Source organism: Cystoisospora suis, assembly GCF_002600585.1.
Source record: "Cystoisospora suis strain Wien I chromosome Unknown contig_1459, whole genome shotgun sequence".
NCBI classification, from domain to species: domain Eukaryota; phylum Apicomplexa; class Conoidasida; order Eucoccidiorida; family Sarcocystidae; genus Cystoisospora; species Cystoisospora suis.
The window spans coordinates 29,305-35,304 of NW_027154259.1; the positions used below are offsets into that span (position 1 = coordinate 29,305).

Below are 6,000 nucleotides of genomic sequence, written 5' to 3' on the forward strand. Positions count from 1 at the left end.
GGGAAACCAACATCTAAAAGAAGGAAGACGAGGAGTCCTTTCTTTCTTTCTTTTCCTCTTCTTCCCTCCGGTACAGATATCTTCATACATGCCTACTACACTATCTTCATTTCTATCAACCTCTCTCTCTCTCTTTCTTATGGTGAGGTGAGAATGTCTGTCTTTCTGTCTTTCTTATCTTCGAAGGTGAAGAAAAAGAGAGAAAGAAAGCGGAAGGTAGAAAAGAAGAGGAGTCACAAGAAAGCGAGAAAGAGAGAGAGAGACAAGGCCACTCCGTTGTCTCTTGACAGATATCTCCCATCTGTCTGTTGTAGAGGAAGAGGTTTCTTACCACCTTTCTTTCTTCCTGTTTCTCTTTTTCGTGATTGATGTGTTTAGACCATTTTCTTCTTTTGTCGAGAGAGAAAGAAAGCTTCCGCAATTAGTAGAAGAAGTTATTCTTCCATTCAGACAAAACAGAAAAGAAAGAGAAAGAAATATGAAAGAATGAAGAAGAAAAAAAGGAAGAGAAGAGGCACAAGAACACAAGCATGATAAGAAGAATAGGGGGAAGAATAAGAGAACAACAGGAGGAGGAGATGAAAAAGAAGAAGAATGAAGAAGCTGATGATGATAGAGTCAGTCATAGAGATAGAATGCTGATGCTATCACGACTATGACTACTACCATAACTCCGGCTATAACGAGTAGTAGTAGTAGTACTACTACTGCAAATAGAGCTCTAATAGCTCTCGTCAAAACGGCAAATCTTCCTCCTCTTCGTTACTTCACTGCTGCTGCTTCCAAATCTTCTTTCTCTCCTTCTAGGCTTGCTTTCTTTCCTTTCTCTCTCTGTTTCTCTTAGCTATCTATCTAATTCTCTATCTAAGATCCACTGTATCTATGCTGTCCTTTCACACAGTTATCTATCCCCTATTCGATCGGTCTCTCTATTGCCTATCTGACGACCCTCCCCGTTGTGATTTACCTATCTTTCTTTGAATCGATCGCTATCTACGACTTTCAATCTAGCTATCAACATCTATCTATCTCTATATCTATCTCTGTCTGGTGTCGGGTCTACAGATATCTCGTCATTTTTCTCTCTCCCCTCAAAAGAGTCAAGACAGACTGCGTTTTTCTATACATACACTCTAGATCTCTCTTACACATATCTTCTGTCTGGAGACATACATAGACCAACACCATCTCTATCTATCTGTCTATCTATCCACATTATCTCTATCTCTCGCGTCTGCATTTCCCCCGCTACAAGAAGAAGAGAAAGACTGAAGAAGAAGAAGAAAGAAAGAAACGAACAACTGAATGATGAGGGGGCGATTTTGATTGACTCGATCATTCATTGATCTTCTTCTTTTACTATGTGTATGAAAAGTCTTTTAAGATAGGAGAGAAGGAATGAGAAAGATCACTGACAGACAAGGCCAAAGAGGCGAAAGTGGCGATTGAATGAATGAATGCACCTTCTTAACCTCCTCTCCCTACTACCCTTACACAAAACATTAATATACATACACCATTCTACATATATACATAGACATAGATATCTACCTTTCCATCTATATATATATAGCTACAAAGATATACCTGTATATATATATATATATATAGCAACAGTCACCATACGAACTGCGAAAGAAAGAAAGGGAAAAAAGAGACTAAGGAAAGAGAGAGAGAGAGGGGTTTGAATGAGAAAGATAGATGTCTGTCTGTGCTAGAGAGGGCATAGACAGACACGCCTGAAAAGAAGAGAAAACAAACAGAGAGGAGAAGAAGAACAAGAAGAAGGCTAGAGAGAGAGACAAAGAAGATCTTCTTTCTCTTATTTCTCCTCACGAAGGAGAAGAGCAAGAAGCTTCTATCTATCTCTCTATCTATGTATCTCCCTCTTTCTTTCTTTCTTTTTTTCTTTCTCTCTTCTTGAACGAAGAAGAAAATGAGCCAGAAGAAGACAGCGACTACTCTTACGTCTTCTCTTCTCCTTCATACATACACACGTATCTCTTCATTCTGAAAGATAGAAACTTTTCTTCTTTCTTCTTCTTCTTCCTTTCTTTCTCCTTCATGAAGAGGATGGAAATGTCGAGAGGCAGAGAATGACGAGAAGGGCAGGAAAATCTTTCTTCTTCTTCTTTCCCTTCAAAACTCTCCCAACTCCACCATTCATTTATCGATGGAGATTTTAATAGATGGATAGATAGAGTAGATAGACATAGACACCTTAACAGAGTGAAGAAAATGCAAGAAAGACGATGAGAAGAGTAGACACATAGATAGACAGAGTGACTATACATCTATAGAGGTGTACATACACCGCAAACACACACACACTCGCAAATTCTTCCCGTTCTCTTTTCTTCCATTAACTCCCGCCCATAGACCTCCTCCTCGAACTACTGCTACTAGTGCCACTGCGATGAGGAGCAGTCGACCGATGCCACTTCTTTTCTTCTTCGGTTTCTTAGAAAGAATTGGAAGAGAACCCATGAGAATGACGATGAAAGTTGCGCCAATTCGAAAGCAAGAAGGAAACCCTCACAAGAAGAAGAAGAAGATCATCTTCACAGAGAAGGAGAAGGAAGAAAAAGAAAGAGAAGAGAGGGAGTGACTGAGAGAGAGGGGGATGCATAGGTAGATACAAAGAAATCTATCTTCTTTGATGGAGAAGTGAGAAACAAAGCAACCGGAGAGGAAAGAGAAAGAAGAGAGAAAAAGAAGAAGAGAGCAGAAGAAGAAGAGAAGAAAAAGGTCTTCACATTCTCCTATCTCTTGAAGGAAAGACACAACGCTTCTATTGAAGACTTTTCTTCTTTCTTCTCTCAACTCCTCCTCTCCATTATCGAAGAATCTCCAAAGAAAGAAAAGAAAAAGAAGAAAGAGAGGAGGAAGAAGAAGAAAGAGAAGGAGAGGAGGAAGAAGAAAGGGACCTTTTACCTCTTCTCCTCAATGAAGCTTCTTCACATGTTTCCTCTACCTTAACAAGAAGTGAAATAGACATAGACAGGCAGGCAGACACACAGCTATCTATTTATCTATCTTGCTCTCTCTATCTCTCTACTTCTCTTTAATCTATCTCTCTATCTGGTGTCTATGGATCTAGGTAGATAGATCGAAAGACAGGGATAGATACAGTCATATGTACCGTCTAAGTCTCTCTATATATGAGGACATTCTGTGAAAGGAGAGAGGGAGACTGAGAAAGAAGAGAGGTGGAGGGAAGAAATGATAGACAACAGAGACAAAGAGACAAAGTAGGAAGAGTTGAAATAAACGCGCGAGTGAAGAAAGATAGCAAAGAAAATAGAATGTGTGTGTAGATCTACATCTCTACATACAGACAGAGAGAGAGAAGAGACCCGTCAAGAGGAGAGATTTGTAGATGCATGAAAACATGGCTTTTCTTTATGACTGGAGAAGTGCTGAGAAGATCGAGTGAGAGAAAGAGATCATTAACGAAGAAGATGATGCATGCAGCTTTACTTTTATGGGTGCTCTATCATTTCTCAGATGCGAGATCTATTAGATTTGTTCTCTCTTCAAGTCTTCCTCCTTTCTCTCACTCCCATCTCCTTGTCCTTCTCTTTCTTCTTTCTTCTCTCCATCTATCGTATTCTTGTCTTTCTCATTCTCCTCCTTCTCACTCTTGTCCCTACTCGACACGTGTTCCTGACCTTCACTCTGACGTCTTCTTCTTCTCTTCTCTTCTATCTCTCCCATCGAACTATGAGTCCTCTCTCTATCTTCTTCTTCCTCCTCTTCCTCCTCTTCTTCGTCTCTCTCATCCTTATCGCCATCATCTTCTTCTTCTCCTTCTTTCTTCCTGTCTTCTTCTTCTTCTTCGTCACTATTATAACGGCTACTACTACTACTATCGGTGGTCAGCATGAGAATGGAATAGAGTTGCTTTTCTAGCTCATCGATGCGATGGCTCATCTCGTCTAAGCGATTGAGAACCGCTTCGCTCATCGACATGAACTTTCGATCCATATCCTTCAGCACGCTATTCACCACCTCATACGGAGGAGCAGGAGAAGAAGAAGAGGAAGGCTGATCGCGCAAAGGAGAAGAAGAAGAAGATAAAAAGAAAGACGGAGAAGAAGACGAGGACGAGAGATTTCTTCCTGTCGCTAGGAAAGTTGCATTTGAAAGATTCATAGGAAGAGAAGAAGAGAAAGAGACTGACGACGATGAAGACCCTGTTGGGAGGGCGGCTCCTGATAGAGAGGAAGAAGAAGCAGAAGAAGAGTGGGTATGGAGAATCTCTCGAGTTGAGACATCTCCCACTTGCAAACCTGAAGGTGCGTGAGAGATCTGGTAATGAGAAAGGGGGGGACGACCGTTCACATTCATATTGAAGAGAAGCTAGAAAAGAAAGAAAAAGGACAAGAAGAAGAGGAAGAAAAGCGGGAATGATGGCGATGAGAAAAGAAAAGGAAGTGGAGGAGGAAGAGGAAAGAGGAACGACCTGGAGATGTGACTCACAGGTGAAAGGCAAGGAGAAGAGAGAGAGGGTATGAGGTAGAGAGGGGGGAGAAGAAGAAGAGGACGGTATCAGAGAAGAAGAGATGAAGATGAAAGAAAGAAAGAAGAGAGAAATGAATGAAGATACAGGAGACGATCTATACGAAGGTGTTCATGCCTCTAAAAAGAAGAAGAGGAAGAGGAGGAAGACTTTTTAACAGGGACGACGCCTCGGTAAATTGCTGGAAAGACAAGATAGATTAGAAACATACCACAAGAATGAAAAGAAGAAAAGCAGAAGAAGAAAGAGATAAAACTGACAGAGAAAGATGAGAAGGACATAGCCTTCTTACACAAATAGAGATTTCGAAGATAAGAAAGAAGCAGAGAGAAACAGCAAGAGACAGAGATAGATATACACATAGATAGATTAAAGAAAGATAGATAGCCTGAATATGAATAGACAGATAAGAAAAAGACAGATTGGAAGATTAAAGATAGGCAGATACATAGACAGGCTACAGGTAGAGAGAGAGACTTAAAAGAAAGCAGATAGATAAAGAGATTGAGAATGGATAGGCAGATATATAGACTAGTGATAGACGAGAGAGAGAGGAGACAACTAAGTGCGGATCTCTGTCTGCTGATTAGAGACAGAGGGAGATTGAAGAAGACGAGAGAGAGAGAAATGAGAAAGAGAGAAAGAAACAAACCCGGCATTGAAAAGAGAGAAGATAGGAGAGAACAGGATAGACTTGGAAGGAAACTAATTCTGTCTACTTCAAAGAAAGAAAGAAAGAAAGACGAACAGAAGAAGCGACGACAACCGGGGGAAGAAGAGAGAGAAAGGCGAAGTCACCCCCCTATGATATCCATTCGACCAACAGGATATTTTCAGGTGTATATACACTGCTATAAGTAGAATAAACCCACGTGGATGGCGTCAGCGTCTAAAGAGTTTAAAGAACCTCGATACATCGATACTCGAGACCTGCCTCCTTGGAGAAGAAACACAGAGAACGAGAGAAAGAGAGATAGGTTGAAGGAGAGGATAGAATAGAAGATGCAGTGTGAAGGAAGATGCATGCAATGTGACGCAGGAGGTCTTTTCAAGAAGAATAGACAAGACAGAATTCATGTGTGTCTGTGCGAAAAGGCGGAAGAGAACCTACCTAGGAAAGCGAAGGCTGTAGAGATCGCGGCAAAGAATTTCCTATCAATCGAACCTTTCACAGCTGCATATGATCGGAAGAGAGCAGCTGTAGATACACCCGAGAACACGGCTACCCCAGTGTATCTACACTGCCAACAATCTTCTGGAGGAAGGCTGCTCGTTTTCGATGAAGAAGAAGAAACTACTGAGAAAGCAGAAGGTATCGAAGACGAAGAAGGACAGAAGGAAGAAAAGGACTGAGAAGATGAAGGAGAGGAAGTAGAAAGCAAAGGAGGAGAAGAAGAAGAAGAGACACACTGACGTTCGAAGATTTTATGAAGAGACGGAGGCAAAACAGAGGAAGTGAATCTGTGGAAAGCTTGACA

The 6,000-nt window shown here is 41.1% G+C and overlaps 1 protein-coding gene across 1 annotated transcript; it reads right to left on the bottom strand.

Annotated features, from left to right (window-relative positions):
* Nucleotides 1-1,645: 1,645 nt before the first annotated feature.
* CSUI_003332 (uncharacterized protein) lies at nt 1,646-6,000 on the bottom strand. Its single transcript, XM_068063530.1, has 2 exons — nt 5,634-6,000; nt 1,646-4,703 (listed from the first exon to the last, which is right to left on the bottom strand). Exon 2 carries the CDS (start codon nt 4,348-4,350, stop codon nt 3,520-3,522), a length of 831 nt encoding a protein of 276 aa, XP_067924497.1. The 5' UTR covers nt 4,351-4,703; nt 5,634-6,000; the 3' UTR covers nt 1,646-3,519.

What these genes read in the sequence shown, in the direction of transcription:
- CSUI_003332 (XM_068063530.1), bottom strand. Translation starts at nt 4,350, where the DNA reads ATGAATGTGAACGGTCGTCCCCCCCTTTCTCATTACCAGATCTCTCAC.